At 41.9% G+C, this 16,356-nt stretch overlaps 1 protein-coding gene across 9 annotated transcripts in view; it reads right to left on the reverse strand.

Annotated features, from left to right (window-relative positions):
• The window catches only part of phldb2b (pleckstrin homology-like domain, family B, member 2b), a 55,234-nt gene that overhangs the window by 19,281 nt on the left and 19,597 nt on the right, over nucleotides 1-16,356 (reverse strand). For 8 of the 9 annotated variants that reach the window (XM_053227947.1, XM_053227949.1, XM_034298012.2 and 5 more), the window contains 4 exons: nucleotides 13,549-13,668; nucleotides 10,392-11,527; nucleotides 5,549-5,857; nucleotides 2,267-2,410 (listed from right to left, as the gene is read on the reverse strand). In XM_053227947.1, the coding sequence (XP_053083922.1) occupies nucleotides 2,267-2,410; nucleotides 5,549-5,857; nucleotides 10,392-11,527; nucleotides 13,549-13,668 (1,709 nt within the window). The remainder of the gene's footprint in view (nucleotides 1-2,266; nucleotides 2,411-5,548; nucleotides 5,858-10,391; nucleotides 11,528-13,548; nucleotides 13,669-16,356) is intronic. The other variant, XM_053227948.1, reaches the window with a different exon arrangement.

Genomic DNA, 16,356 nt, shown 5'->3' on the forward strand with positions numbered 1-16,356 from the left:
GGTAACTAGGTTTTCTAACAATGTACAAGACTATTTTTAGTCTCATTATCTGTGACTTGTGCAGATGATTAAGTGTCTTTGTGTTAAAAGTGCTTTAGTTGCGTGCTCCATGGTGATGGATGACGGATTTTATATGTGTGTATAATTTTATAATTTTGTCAAAGGCAGTAATAAAGGTTGTAGTGACTGAAAGCAATTAATTTTTTTAAATATTTAAGAACAAAAATCTGCTTGAATTTGACTTAAATATTGTTCAATAAATTTGCCATATGTTTTAGAGAGAAAAAATATTAATTAAAATAAAATTTTCTTAGAGTAAGGGCCAGAAATTGTAAATAATTTTATATAATTTTTTTTTCTTTCTCCTGAAGGGTGCCAATAATTCTGAAGCTGACTGTACATACTAGCTCAGTTCATTTCTATCAGTATATTTAATAATATAAATTCTCCTAGATCCAAATGCTGTAGATTTTCTGCAGTCAGCTGCAGTTTTTCTTTTTTCTTTTTTAAAAGGTGATGTCATTAACAATCGGTAATAAATCCAGTTAAAACCAGGACGAGCTCGCCGTCTGAGAGCCGTTTCACACAGCCATAAAAGGTCTAATTTTCTCTGGTTGGGATCTCATAAAGAAACCGCGTGCTGTAAAACTACTGACTGCTAGAGGAAGATCGGGTTCTGAGGGGAGAGAAATAAACTCCTCCTTCAGCAGAAGCAAACAGAACCTGAATACACCAGTCCCTGAGGAAAGGGTATGAAATAAACAGAGCAAACTCCTACACTTGAGTGATGAATATTTCGTTTACATCAGAAGTTATCAGTCCATGTGCAAGCTTTCAGAATTTACAGCAAAGTACAGCGTCCACATTTACATCCAAACTTATTTATAAAAACTTAAAGGAAAAAATCATCAATTAAATATAACTCACTGACTCAACCACCGACTCATTAAAGCGCCAAATCACTCACTCACCTGCCAATTGACTCACCCACTGACTCACTCAACTAGTGATTGACTCACCCACTGACTCACTCAACTAGTGATTGACTCACCCACTGACTCACTCAACTAGTGATTGACTCACCCACTGACTCACTCAACTAGTGATTCACTCACCTACTGACTCACTCAACCAGTGACTCACCAAATCATTCACCAACTCTCCAAATCACTCACCCATGACTCCCTCAGCCACAGACTCAATGAATCGCTTGACGACTTGCCAAATCACTCACCTACCCACTATCTCCAACTCTGACACACTCAACCATAGACTTATTCAATCACCGACTCACTGAATCACTCACCATTAACAGACTCACTTAATCATCAACTCACTGAGCATCTAACCATATAACTCACCAAATCACTCAGTGACTCACCAACCACTCACCCACCAACTCTCTCAAACACTGACTCACTCAACCACTGAATCATTGACTCACTCAGAGACTCACTGAATCAACTCACCCACTGACTCAATAAATCACTCACCCACTAAATCACTTAATGCATCACTCACTGAATCACTCACTCACTGAATCACTTACTGAATCACTCACCCACCAAAACACTTAATGCATCGCTCACTGAATCACTCACTCACTGATTCACTCACTCACTGAATCACTCACCCACCAAATCACTTATCCAGCAATTCCAAATCACTCACCATTCGAATCCCTCCCTTGCTCACCGAATCACTTCACTTACTCACTCAAACAGTAATTTGCGAAATCACTCGCTTGTTCATCAAATCACTGAACCACTGAATCAGTTCTTTACAACTCATTACTGAATCACTCACTCATTCACCAAACCACTCCTTCACTCCCCAAAACAATCCCTCACTCACAGATTCACTCTGTTACTCACTGAATCACTCACTTAGTCAGTCAGTCACTCACTCACTGAATCACTCCTTCACTCACTCACTCATTCACTCACTCACTGAATCACTCATTCGCTCAGTAACTGAATCACTCTCTCACTCACTGAATCACTGATTCACTCAGTAACTGAATCACTCTCTCACTCACTGAATCACTGATTCACTCAGTAACTGAATCACTCATTCATTCACTCACTCACCAAATCACTCACTTAGTCAGTCAATCACTCACTCACTGAATCACTCCTTCACTCACGCACTCATTCTCTCACACACTGAATCACTGATTCACTCAGTAACTGAGTCACTCTCTCACTCACTGAATCACTCTCTCACTCACTCATACAAAATCACTCACTCACTCAATCCTCTTTACCTCTTGGACTGATTCGTCCATCTGGTTGTCCAGCTCTTTGATTTTCTGTTCCAGTTCCTCCATGTTGTTCAGCACCTGGATCCTCTCCTCTTCGATACGCGTCACTTCCTGCTTCAGCCGCACTTCCTCCTCCTCGGGCGCCTGCTGATGACATCACATCGTCAGTAGCCCCATCACAATACTAATCTTATAATAAAGGTATATCTGTAGTGTAATAATGTAAATGTGCAGAAATGTATCGACATTCAGCAGACTGGAAAATTCAATTTCTGTTTAAATTTTAGACTGCGAAAGGAAGATATAAACAAATAAATATATAAATCAACAAGCTTTTAGTGATAGTGCCTCAGATCAGAGCCTAATGACTCAAAAATGATGCTGCAGTAATTTATTACATAAATAAATTATTGAATGCATATTATGTAAAATGTGCAAATAACATTATTAAGCAAATCCTATTAAACTTAACATTGTAGTCATTACTGCACAACAGTACACACTAAAGATGAAACCTAATGAGGCCATGATTCTGTGTATTTCCCCAGAAGAGACAGTAACGCTCCATTTCCAAAATCAGATTAAATCTGAGTCATTTTTTGGGCTGGTATTTAGCAGCAGATTTTCAGGAAACTCTGATCCCTTGCCAGCAGTCCACACAGCCTGGTTTTCCTTTTAATCTAATAAAGGCAACGTCTACACCCAGCTTACAGCGGCTGCCTGCTCTTAGTTTCAGCCCCAAGAGACGTAAATACACCACTTTAGCAAGGAAATCACAACGTAAGCTCCATCAGGACGTGTGGGAAAAACGGAGAAATGAAGCCTTCTAGGGTCAGTAAAAAAAGGTATAAAGTATAAAGTCACAGGCTCTGGCTTTATTAACTATTCAAAACAGAGACCTCTGTATAAAACTGATTTGTGGGTGGGGCTACGTGTAAACTCACTGGACCAATCACATCCATTATGCAAATGATTACCCCAGTTAAACAGTGAACAGTGTAATAGTCAAAAAACCGACTGTAGATAGCTAAAGATCTTGTGAAAACCATCTAATGTTAGTGATGAACTAAGTTGTCATGGTAACAGATTTGGCTGTTGTGAAACAATTCAATGAGAAAATAACAATCGAATGGAGAAATCTTAATCGTATTGCCCTACGATTAATGTGAGCTAGTTTGCAAACGGTTAGCTAGCCAGCAGAAGGACACGTATGCGTATCTAATTTGCATATTCATATATTCTGGTCATTTTAAATTTAAGGGTAAATGTGTAGAGATATTCAGGAGCAGAACAGAACAAAATCAGTAGCAGTAGTTGATTTCATGTCGGGGCTATTTGTTTTTTTATTGTAAATTTTACATCCAGAAAAAGAAAAAAAACTACTTCCTATTAACTTTCTCAAAACAAAAGTGTTCATTTGGATTGTAGCTACATTTAAAACCATCAGCACAAAGTCGTCCTGCTTACTATACACTGTGACCTGACGAGAGAAAATAAAGACGCTAGCTAGACTGGAATACTTTGTATTTACGTGCGATGTGAAGACGGAACAGCACGAAAAGTTGGTGCTAGAGGATATTAACTAGCTAACTAGCTTACCGTATACTAATATATTATGTTAGCTACCACTTCAAATAGGACTCCGAGCAACCATCATACAGGAGTTTTCACTTTTCCGGAGTGTTTGCTAATGAATTTATGATTTGTCCGTCACTGTTGAAACGCTTTTGGTTGTTTCTTGTGAAGTAAAATCCCTTCTAGACAGATTTATAAGCCACATGATGACCTTTAGACTCTAGTAAAGAAACTATCCATTAAGTGAATAACATAAGCACTAAAAACTGCACATGGTAATTTATTGTGTGTGTGTTTGTGTGTGTGTGTGTGTGTGTGTGTGCAGCGCACAGGTAAAATTAAGAAGGATTACACCAGCGCAAACACACAGCGCGTGACTTCTCTATATTCGGAGAGCGATGTTTATCTCTGTTCAGCAGAGTTTATGTTACGGAGCGAGTCCCAGACCTGCAGCACCATGATGTGAAGACAGAGAACGATAGTGAGGAGAAATAATGTAGAGACAGATGGAGAAAGAACAAAAGAAAGAAAGAATGCAGATTTATAGTGCATATAGAAATAATTTCCAGCATCTTGTTGCATAGCTCTGGATGGATTGCAGATGTGATCTACAGATGGATGACAAATTAAAGGAAAATACAACATAAAGTGTCTCAATGTGCCACCAGAACAGCTTCGCTGGCTCTGGAACTGTACTGGAGTATTATTAAATATTGTATATACAAACATTATACAATTTATTTTATTATACAAACCATAGACTTGGCACAAACCCTAAATCTCCTGCAAAAACATACAAGTAATTACATTATCCCCATTAGCCCCTCCCCCTTTCCTTCACATTCCTGTGTGTGCTGATGTGTGTGTGTGTGTGTGTGTGTGTGTGTGAAAGCAGGAGTGTGTGTTCATATGCATGCCTAAAAAAGGTCATACATGGAAAGGACGTGACCTGAAAAGTCCCTGAACGTCTAACAAATGAGCTGTCTTTACTAAATCTGCAATTTAACTACAAGATAACATGCAGGAGAAGCCAGAAAACTAGCAAAAAGAAAAAAAAAGCTTTGTCACTTTGTTTGTCACATTGTTTTCCGTTGATTCTGACTCTGTTGCGCTTCACGGAGGCCATTCGTGCACAAACATTTCCTGCCAGAATTACTACTGCGAATTTTTCAAACAGGTAAGTTTGCCTACGTTCTATAGCTAGCTCAATTTGTCACCTGAATTTATTAAGTTGGTCTCTATGTGTAGAAGTGGCGTAGAAATATTTTTAAACATCATCTATCATCACGTCCATCAGGGACACTTCTCCACCACGCCACAAGAGGGCTGCCTCCCCTGAATTTTAGACATTCTTCCTCGGCTAACACACACTTCCTGTTCACCAGTTAAAGCACATAGTTCATATGTCCACATTTATGGATATAATTCATCATTTAAAAATGATTAAAAATATAAGATTTTCCGTTGAATCACTGAAACTCTTAAATTACTCGGACACTGTTAATTCCTGAAATCATCTTCAAATCAGTGACAATGTCTGTTTCCAAAATACACACATAGATGCAAAGGACTAATAACTGTAATAACTGTATCTGCTTAGATTTTAATAGCTGAGTCCAGCTTAGTGTGTAAGAGATATCAATCATTCAGTGGGCGGAGCTTATTCTCTGAGGCTGAGACTAATAAAGAACACACTGGCTGAAATCCCACCTTGTTATTCCGCAACTGTCGAGGGGACGGGGTGGGGGCGGAGCTGTGAAGACTCCCAGCAGGTGACTCCGCCCTGATGTCTCGCTGCCCGCTGGAACGACGCTGGCGTACTTGGCGCTCCTCACTGACCTGGCACTCCAAAGCCGCAGAGCCGTATCCATTCTCTGCAGAGTCGGAAAATATGGACTCATCCTCGGTCACCTGCAGCTTCTCCAGCTCCTTATTGATCTTCTGGAGGTCGGCCACGGCTGAGCCGCTTTGATCCCGTTCCGAGCACAGACTCAGAATAGTTTCCAGACGCTGACGCTCCTGTGGGAGAGAATGAGAATAATAATAATAAAAACAATAATGATAATAATAATAATAATAATAATAATAATAATAATAATAATAATAATAATATCCCACAGAGCACTGTTAATAGAAATATGGAACAACTGTGACTAACTAACCAGGTAACTGTGACTACATGTCACTGACCAGGTAAAGAGGGGATTAGTCATTACAAACAACCCAAAGACCAAGGGTAACGCTGAACATGATGCTGCCACCACCATGCTTCACTGGAATGATAAGCACTGTTGGGTTTCTGCCAAAAGTAGCATTATTTTGTGTAGTTACACGACATAAAATGTCAGATAAGTCCTTTTTAGTTCCTGGTTGTAACAATACAAAAAGTAGAAAAGTTCAAGGGGGTGAATACTTATGCAAGGCACTATTTTATGCACACTGTGCCGACTTAAACATCAGCTTTAAAGTGGATATAAATTGAATGAATTATTGCCAAAATCATATTTCTGCACAACCCTTTTTTTGATTATAGCTTATAACATTTTACTAACATTCCGACTCACACTCCACATCACACACAACTGCTAAATCACGAGTCAATTATTCTTCCAGGCATGTACTCTCCGTCATGTGGTCACAAAAATTTCCCTCCAAGTCTAATACAAAACATTATTCTCGTGATCTCACAGAACCCAGCACTGAGTAACAGACGCTGTAACTGGAACAGAGACAGAGGACGTCCATAAAAGCTCCCGCCAAGAGAACAAGAACACGCTCCCATGGGACGCTGCTTTGATCCTAATTAACAGGCCGGAAAAGCCCTACGTTCAGCCACTTCTATGGAAATAAACTATGAAACGCAAACACAACTCTCTCCATCACAGCTAACGCCTGTGTTTGAACTCTGAGCCAGGACCAGCACCGATGATCCAGCAGATTTATATTGATTTATACAGATGTGCATCGACGAGTCAGTCCATGCAGAGTAAAAAGGAAACTGTAATAAAACCCAGAAACGCTTAATTTATCACTGATGCTAAAAATAATGTATAAAAGAACTGAAATGTGTTTTACAGACTTCCAAAATCTGTTCAGACAAACTACAATTAATATCTGGAATGTGATTGGTCAGAAGGTGTTGATGAATTTTCTATAACAGCAGCTCTGACAGTAGTGCAGCTGCAAATCACAGGTTTATGTTAATGCACTCGTTCTAATACGTTATTGTTTTTATAGTAACGTCTCATTCACAGGAACTTGTATTCACAGCGTGGACATAAACATGTTTTAAAAAATCGTTCATATGTTGATATGAAGTTTATGCAACATTTATGGAATGAGTCTCCAGTGTCAGTGCTTTGTAACAGTAGAGGCTGGTGAAGGAATGACTGTTCATAACGTACGAACTATAAACGGATAAAACCTACGACGTGACTTCTTTAATACAAACAAACTGTAATTGCTGGCAATTTTTTGCCGTACAAGAGAAACTCATTATTTTATGATACGATTGTTGTTTTTTTAAGAGCTAACCGGTTTTTATGAATAGCACATTTCTTGTGAAATTGCTATTTTAAATTCGGATCAGATTCCGATTAATAAATGATGCCATACCACATGTGGCCCAAGCTCTGTGTGCAATCTGCTTTTTGGTATTTATTATTTATGGTTCAGTGTTAATAAATCATCTGTGCATATTATTTAACTAATGTTATTCCTATACGTTTGCACTCACCATTCCCACGATGCCTGAGGTCAGGATGTCCAGGTGCATAGTGACGTCCCTGAGAAAGAAAAGTGACCGGTAGCACCGGACGGCCCGATCGAACCCGAGCTAACAGGGTTAAAGCTGATGTTAGTGAGAGCGCTCTATCTGCCCAGACAGGTCCAGCGTGTCTGAGCAAGTGGGTGCTGAGCAAAACTTCATGCCACCTAAAACAGAACTGGCACTGGACGCCGTGGGGACGGAAATACACAACAGGAGCGATTTAATCCTTCCGCTTTCTCCCGTGTCACACGGCTCCAAAGTTCAAGACAGCAGCTGGTTCAGCTCCACTGGAGGGCATTATTAAAGAGAACTGTGTGTGTGCATGTGTGTGTGTGTGTGTGTGTGTGTGTGTGGTACACCGGACACCCCACCTCAGCGGATATACCCCACCATCTTAAACAGAAATAGCACTTCAAGATCAACTTGGGTCTCACTTTCGTCTCACTGCTGAGATCTGATGTGTTTAAAAAGGTTTCTGACCCACATACGTGTGTGTGTGTGTGTGTGTGTGTTTACACGTGTGTAAGCACACGCTTAATTATGTTACCCCATTGACCCCAGTGAAGGAGAGAAACTATATAGAAGAAATAGAAATAAGATGCATTATCCTGGTCAGAGTCAGGGTAGATCCGGAGTCTATCCCGGGAACGCTGGGAGCGAGGTGGGAATACACCCGGGAATGGGATGCCAGTCCACTGAAGGGCAACATGAACACACTTACTCACACTTAAGGGTAATTTAACGTAGCCAATCCACCTACTGGAATGTTTTTGAGAGGAAACCAGAAAACCCGGAGGAAACCAACAGGGACATGAATAAAGTGATATTTAACTTCTACTTCTATTATTTATTTACTTATTTATGATATATAATATTTATATATTCAATCATTTTAATTAACAGCAGTTGAGTAGATACATAAATAAGCGTGATGCTCTAATGCCACATTTGTACCTGAACCTGAGAAACTTTTAACACAGGCTAGTAAAAGTACATCTTATGGAGTGTTTTTGTCTGAATGTCAGGTTTGTGTATACACACACACAAACACACACACACACACACACACACACACATGCCTCTCCACCTGCAGCTAACTGATGTTTACACTCTCCAGCAAAAGCCTCTAATCCAGAACCATAATGTTCCACCGCAACTACAGGGCTGTAATGGCTAATGAGCGAGCGGCCTGGGCTTCTGGTTTTGGATCGAGCTCAGATAAGGCGGGGCTGCAGGTGGCCTCACGAAAAAAGCATTAGAAAGTTGAGAAGAAACACCACCCGACTTTCATGAGAATCCTGCTCCGGCCAGCAGAGAGGCAGGATTTGGAGCGTCAGCGCGGGAGAACCGCCAGCTCACGCTGCCCCACCGAGGGCCTCCCAGTGAGAGTGTGTTTGGGCGGCCATGCTCGCAGAGACTCGAATGCGGTTCAGGGATGACTATTAATAGGAGGGGTGGGCAACTCCACCTCAGCCTGAATCATCTGTTCTCCCCACTACAGAGAAAGCGTCAATACTGCATTACCCAGCGTCTGTGTGCGATTAAAACTGGAATTTCATGTGTGTGTGTGTGTGTGTGTGTGTGTGTGTGTGTGTTTTTAAAGGGTTTTTTTTTTTTTATAAAAGAGATTAATTCGTAGGCAGGTTGGCCTCTCCCTTCCTGCTCTCCTCCTAAGGCCAGAATTCGACTCTGTGGGATTCCTCAACACAAACATGGAAGTTTTCCCGTGAAGGACATTGTGAAGGGAAACTGCAAATTCAGCCTTTATTTCCATTCAGCTGCTGCTTGTGAGAATCTCTCTTATACCACAACAATCTGCCAACGATTGTTATTTATTAAACAGCAACACACTGTACTTTTTTTATCTATGTACATTTATAGCTACATAGAGGAATGTTCATGAAACAAATTCCTGTTCTCACTTATGTTACAGCAGCTATAAACAGCTATCGTTCCCTCGCCAGCTTCTCTTTTTCTCTCACAGATGGAGATCAGAAAAACGCAGCTTATCATGTTACTGAGAAACCACAACATGTAAACTCCTCTGCTGGAAAAGTTACAGCTTTACCGCTGACACTGGAGACTCCTTCCATAAATGTTAAATAAATGTTTCCTTCCTTCACCATGTCAATGATTACACACATTTTAATCCGCTGTGAATGAGCCGTTACTATAGAAACGATAACGTATTATAATGAACGCATTAATATAAACCTGTGATTTGCAGCTGCACTACTGTCAGAGCTGCTATTATAGAAAATTAATCAACCCCTTCTGACCAATCACAATCCAGACTCCAAGAGTGCTAACTTTACTATGTTCCAACAGTCATTTTTTTAACCACATTTATGAGAAGATTCCACAAAAATCACCAAGTTGTGACTTTTTCAATATGCGGAACTCCTGGAAGTTTGGTTAGAAGCTGAAATGTAATTACAGTGTAATCTGAGTTGTTAAGAAATCTTTTCTTAATAATTTACCAACAGATCTGAGAGAAATATTGATCTTCCTCATGGTTTTGCCTCATTGTCATGATTACTCTGCCTTCTCAATGTCTGTACTGAAGACGCTAAGGTTACATGTTAGCTAGTTAAACTGTCGGCTTCAGAGATTAGCTAGCTTCAATGCTTGGCAGCTATATGAATCATTGCCTAGTAGGTTGGTTTTCCATTGTCAAAATTAAGAGCTCTCTTAAAGTAGGATAGCAAACAATTTACTAATGTGATACAATTATTTAACTCGACACCAAAAATATATTTGTTCACTTTAAAAAGAGTTCCTCACCAGTCTCTCCACCTCCTGCTCTCGAAGTCTCTCGTCTCTCTGTCTCTGGTGATAATCCTGGAGCTCTTCTTTCCCGCTGAGAGAGCTGATGCTGCCCTTCCTCTCGCGGAATCCACCCTGTGGACCGATCCCGGCCTTCCCGAACGACGGCCTCCTCTCGCCCAGACCCAGCTCCAAGGCTGGCGAGGACGTGCACACTGCCTGCTTCTCCAAATCCGAGTAGGAGCTGCTGGAGGTCAGGCTCACCTTCTTGGCCTGACGTGGGCTGGTTGCAGTACCTGAGGGCACGATCACATCTGGACGTTTGGGTGGTTGTTTGGAAATGGACCTGTTGGACAAGGAGATAGAGATCACCTCGGAGTGCCCGTTTTGGTGACCGGACTCAGGGGTGGGTGAGGAGCGGGGCCATGGTAGGGTGAGAGGGGCGAGCTGGGACTCTCCCGCGCGGTAGAGGCGGGGTAGGGAGCGGCTGTGAGCGGCTATGCCCATTCCTGTCAGAGAACCAGCTGAGTACTTCCTTTGGCGTGGCGCTGGAATTGGGCGTCCCGTTTCCTCAGGCTGTAGCCTGCGTGCTAATCGTGGGCTGGAGGGCATGCTAGCTGCTCCACTTCCACTTCCTGGAGTTGGTGGAAGGGCATCGCTTGCTGTAGAGGCGGAGCCATTCCACATTGACAGTAAAGAACTTGATGTTTGGCCACGTCGACCATCTGAAGAAGCAAGGAGGCTATCCTGGGACTGGTTCCGGGTCATTGGTCGCAAAGGAGGAAGTGAGGAGTTGTATTCTCGGTGGTCACTGCGTCGTGGCGAGGGGGGTACACTGTTAGACGAATGCGTAGGGACTTTACCCGAAAGAGGCGGGCGGTCAGACGTGTAAAGTCGTCTTGCTTGGTCCTGATAGTGAGATATCGGGCTTGATGAGGTTATGGGTGACAAGGAGTTGGGCGTCGAGGGCGGGGATTGGGTCATGCTAAAGTAGGAGGGGCTACTGTCCCCATTGGTCCGCAGGCTGTTCTCCAGCGCTTGTTTTTTCCTCTGTAAGGTGTCCATTAATTCCCGGAGCTCAGAGACGGACCGCACTCCTCTTGAACTTGGTCCACCTATGCTGGGACTGAAATCGCTACTAAACTTCATATAATCTGAGAGAAAGAAAGAGAAAAGACAGATAATAACTAAGTGTGAAGTGTCTACCTAATGGCAGTGTTTTACATAAACATTAATAAACGCCAAACTGTCAGCTGATCCAATATCAAAATCCTAAAAAAGAAAGAAAAGGGAGTCGTGATTAAGGAAACTCATCTGAGACTTGGCTATTCCTAAAATAGTTTGTTGTAAAATTTCTCCACTGCAGAAACAACAGAAACTTGTCTTTTAATGATCCGCAAACCCAGACCTTAATCTCAGCTGTTGTACCTTTTAAAAATAGAAACAGACTCAAGGTCCGTGTACAACAAAACATTTCTGTTCGACTTTGGTTAACCACACACATGCTGCAGCCTGCTCTATCTTCTTCTTTTTCCCTGTCAGCCTGTTCAAATAAAGCTTTCCTGTCCGGCCCACCTAGAAGCAGCCGAGCCAAAGATGGACAACAGAACAGTTAAACACGTTTCTCCCACTCTTGCACGCACACACACACACACACACACACACACACACACACACAATCATCATCTGCACAGTGTATTCAGACCGGCTTCTCCATGCTTTGTGCCAAGACAGTGCAGACTGATCAAAGGAAATCCCAGACGCTGGACATATGCACACACATAACACACATACCAGAGCAAAGCAGAACCTTACACCAGCCTTGTACAAGCACAGATAGCAGAGACTAGAAGATATTGCACAGGTTGGTAGAGTGTTTCAGAGTGTTAAGAAACATCTTAAAAGCGTTTAAGTATTCCAGTCCCACAGATGGTGCCATAGATGGGAAGATTTGAAACACCTGTTACAAAACAGAGCTTCATTTTTACTCTGATGGAGCTCCTTTGAGGATCTAAAGAGTTCTGAATAAGACATATAGAGTTCCTGAACGAATGGAGCGATGGATCTGTCAGTTTGACAGATGACAGAAGTACAGCAACAGTGCAAAGATCAAGAGGTTTGAGACTGAAGCTGTGGTGTAGCCATTTTGTGGAAGAATCTTCACTATTAAAATTGATAAGTTTGATGCAATCATGCATTTTGGGTGGATGTCAGACAGTAGTAGGATCAATGATGGCACTAATTTGTTATTTAATCATTTAAGGCAAAATCTAAATGATTCACTAGTCAATCTTGCCCTATTAATAACACGGTCATAAAATACCTTTTAAAAAAGATTCTAGTAATAAGAGAAAATAACATTTTATCTTATGTATTCTTCTTTTTATCTTCCTGCCCTAAACTTCCAGTACTTCATCCGCTCGTCACCTCTATATCTCCACACTCTGAGTATAACTAGCTGTCTGGTAGCTTTCAAAAAGAAATAGGAAAAATGCACAATCCTGATTGGTTAATCCTGCTTTTCAGCATAGCAGCTAGTAGCCAATAAAATGCAAGTAAACAAACTAAGAGATGTAATCTGAGAGATGTTACAGACTCTGGTTTTGTCAGATGACACCAAATGTTCCTGAATTCCTAAAAAATGTTCCTGAATTTCTGAAAAGGTTCCTGTGGTTACTGTTTACTCAGACAGACAAAAAGGCTCTGATTATCAATCTCCACAGCGACAACAAACCAAATCAGTAAACAGACGACGGAGACATTCCTCAAGACACTGCCTGCAAATGTGTCTCTTTCGAGAAGATATCTCCTAAAAAAACAGACAGCTGAACCTTTAAGACTCTTGAAAGAGTTCTTGCACTTCAAAGGATTCTATTGTGGCTGATAACACACACACACACACACACACACACACCTGTCCAGGTTGAAGAGAGAAGGCCTGGTTACCTGTAACTGAACCCGGTTTACAACCCCCTCCCCAACAACAGCGGCTCCCCCATGAGGGCTGATTGAAATACAGGATACAAGTTCTATACAAGTCCATGGGTGATTGTTGTGGTAAATGGGGGTGGGCTGGGGTGGGGTGGGGGTGGTGGGGGTGTTAGTGGTTGGGGGTAATTGGGGGTGGGGGTGTGTTTGGGGGGTGTAGTGTTAGGTGAGACGTGAGATCCATTACCTGTGCTGTAGACCAGCGGGGACACGGGACTCTTCTGAGGAAGCATGCTCTTCATCCGACTGGCCTCTTCAGGGTGGTTAAAACGAAAGAAGTAGGATTTACCCAAACACAGAGAATAACCTGGAGAAGAAAAAGACACGAGAGGAGAGAATTCAGTCAAATAAACCTGAAAGGAAACCTTCGAGAGCACTTCTGTTTGGTCTGGGTGTGTAAGCAGAACCGCAAAAGAAAACTCTGTAGCCATCAATCCTGATCGAAATCCACAGCATTAAACAAGACATCAGGGTCACGACCTCGGCATTACAAGAGCCCCAGCTGTCCAAACACTTCACAACTTCTCACAGAGTCTCGCTACGCCATGACACCATCAGTCCTAAAGCTAGACAGAGATATGGGCAAATACTAAAAATACTATTCCATCACCTATCTGAGGTACGTGATTTTCCTGAGCTCTCTAAGCAAACCAAATGCCTGAGAAATGCATCAGCTCAGTCCTGGATTGTGCTTCACCCGAACTTCTTCTAAAAGCGTGGAACGTTCACGGTGCTTTAAAAAGGTCAGACAAGGGAGTGAGGTAGTAAACAGCAAGGAGTAATCGGTAATAGCACATACTTTATTAGCGTGTTTTTTTCTGATCAGAGGAATATGATACAAAATCGAACCATCTAACACGAGCTGCTTATCTGGAAGCATATTTGAATGAAATGTTGACATTTCAGTTGTACATGACTGGTACGACCGACTTCCTCGTTTCATAATCCCGAAACATCTCGTAGTACCTACTTCTCAACATCAACATCAACATCTTCACTTTAGACCATTAATATCTAGACTTTACACCAGACCTGTAGTGTGGTGTGTCTATAAAAATGTTGAAAAAAAGAAAAGTTGATGAAGAGATGGAAAGAGATGGAAGAGTAAGGACATGCATGGTCTAAAAAGAGACAAGCCCATGTGAGATCTTCTTGAATCTTTTGGAATTTTTTTGCACTAGAGCTACAGTATTTGATCGGTGTTTATGAAATGATGCGTAAAAGCGCGGGTTAGAGTTCGTGTTTTGTTGCGTATTGGTTAAATGTGTTGGATTTGGCAGAATTCCGTTTCAAGCCAGATGGCATGCACCAGCCCTGACCACAAATCTTCAGTCTCTGCTCTGTATAATGCAAAATTATAAGTGCGCATCCTGTGGGTCTCCACTCGGCTCGTGCCTGGGACATCTTCCCCGGCTGTCCCTCTGTGACCACACTGCTGTCCATCTTTCTTCATCAGTGTTCCGACTGGCTCACTCCCAAAAACTCCCATCATATCCTCTTCAACCCACAATTGCATTTTCCACCGATTTGAAACCGGAGCTCATAGAGCAGCCTTTAAAATCATGGAAAATATTTCCTGCTTTTCACCAAACCCCACAGCTCTGGCTGGACGTTGGAGCTCATTTTCTGCTTGCTAAGGGAGGAGAAAGAAAGCTGGATTTAGTGCATAAAAGTTTCATGGAAGGGCTGTAGCAATGAAAAATAAGACGAGGAATTTCTAGAAGTTGTAATGGAGTTTGGTGAGTCGGGACGCGCATGGGTGATCCCCGCTATAGTGTGAGAAGCGTATGGCTGTTATGTCATAGGTGCACTTCCTAACCGGCTGCGTAAAGACGACCTGGCAGGCTTCGAAATGTAAAGTCTGCTTTTCCTCTATCTCCAAATCCAAAGACATGGACACATGGTGAACACATTTGTCTCCTGAAAAGAAGATTACTACACCATATCGCTCAGTAAAAATCGCTTCACAGGTGCGAGATGCGCTACTTAGAACCGTTCCTGTCCATCTCATTGAACCTGCATGTCTGAAACGCTAAGCCCGATGCTTTGATGAGTCGAACTTTAGCGTTTTTAAAGTCAAAGGTTGAATCCCGGTTCACCGTTCTATGCCTTGAGCTGAGAGGCTGATCATTAACATGCCAAACCTCTGACTTTTGGCCCCTTAAATCTCTAAGACGCATTCCAGTGCTCGGAACGCTGGCACGTCCAGGCTGACTTTCCGGCATTTTTCCGTGCTTTGCAAAGCTCTTTCATGGAAAAGTGAGCAAATAATGAGAATCACAGCCTTAACAGTACGGCTGTACGTATAACAAAGCAGACTTTCACAAGACATTTCATCATCGCAACAATCCCAGTCTGTCAAAACAGTGATCTGAGAGATAACCGAGTCAGATAAATACAGTTCTGAGCAAGGACCAAAACACACACGTACACTCAGCAGGAAATGTTTCTCCAGTACAGCCGTGGGTGTTTAGTCTACACAGCTGTGCTTCTCTGGCTAAAGACCTAAAACAAATACAGTTACAGAAACAAAAGAGTGCTGTGAGTGAGTCCTAGATGCTCCCATTTCTACCTGAACTCCTGATGATGATGCCATGTTGAACAATAGGAGCAGAGTTTGGTTAAATCATTACAGGAAAAAATAAAGACTGAAACCTTTAATAAGTTTCCAGTGGATATTTACTGCGTTTAAGCTCATCAAACGAATCCTCATAAACCCGCCCAATCCCAGTCTTTCATGGAATTAAACAGAACGTGTCTTTGATCTGATAATTAATCACGTGTGTCACTTTACACACTTGTCTTTTATTGTCACTGAATTACATGAAGACCACAAACAGTCAATTTTCTGCCACCGTCAAACAGTTTTCATTCCTTTATTACATTTCCGAAACGGTTTCACGACTAATTAACTGTCAAATCCAAACCACGAAACCGGATCAATCAGATCCTTTAATTAACAGAGGAAGCTTAATTATCCGGATGTTGCTTGACA

This window comes from Pangasianodon hypophthalmus, chromosome 22 (genome assembly GCF_027358585.1).
Source record: "Pangasianodon hypophthalmus isolate fPanHyp1 chromosome 22, fPanHyp1.pri, whole genome shotgun sequence".
In the NCBI taxonomy this organism is placed as follows: domain Eukaryota; kingdom Metazoa; phylum Chordata; class Actinopteri; order Siluriformes; family Pangasiidae; genus Pangasianodon; species Pangasianodon hypophthalmus.